The 402-nt window shown below is 52.0% G+C and overlaps 1 protein-coding gene across 1 annotated transcript; it reads left to right on the forward strand.

The window, feature by feature from the left end:
• Positions 1-4: 4 nt before the first annotated feature.
• On the forward strand, positions 5-399 carry LOC103399773 (ras-related protein Rab-11B-like; the record flags this gene model as incomplete). The annotated part of the gene is made up of 2 exons (XM_008338403.1): positions 5-117; positions 205-399. Coding segments are annotated over 2 exons (308 nt in total), but the record flags the coding sequence as incomplete, so codon positions are not given.
• Positions 400-402: the final 3 nt, after the last annotated feature.

Here is a 402-nt window from a genome sequence, read left to right on the forward strand (position 1 = left end):
CAAGAGCACCATAGGGGTGGAGTTTGCCACCCGCAGCATCCAGGTGGACGGCAAGACGATAAAGGCTCAGATTTGGGACACGGCTGGACAGGAACGCTACAGAGCAATCACCTCAGCGTACGTTTACGTACTTTGTGAGTCCGTACACCAGTGCACAGTATATTGATTAAGTTGTACACTAATTTGGTGTCCTGCTGTTACTAGGTATTACCGGGGCGCAGTTGGTGCTCTTCTGGTGTACGACATCGCCAAACACCTAACGTATGAGAATGTAGAACGCTGGCTCAAGGAGCTGAGGGACCACGCTGACAACAACATTGTCATCATGCTGGTTGGAAACAAAAGTGACCTCCGACACCTCAGGGCGGTGCCCACTGATGAGGCTCGGGCCTTTGCAGGTAA

This window comes from Cynoglossus semilaevis, unplaced genomic scaffold, assembly GCF_000523025.1.
Source record: "Cynoglossus semilaevis isolate Cse_v1.0 unplaced genomic scaffold, Cse_v1.0 C18688244, whole genome shotgun sequence".
NCBI lineage: Eukaryota > Metazoa > Chordata > Actinopteri > Pleuronectiformes > Cynoglossidae > Cynoglossus > Cynoglossus semilaevis.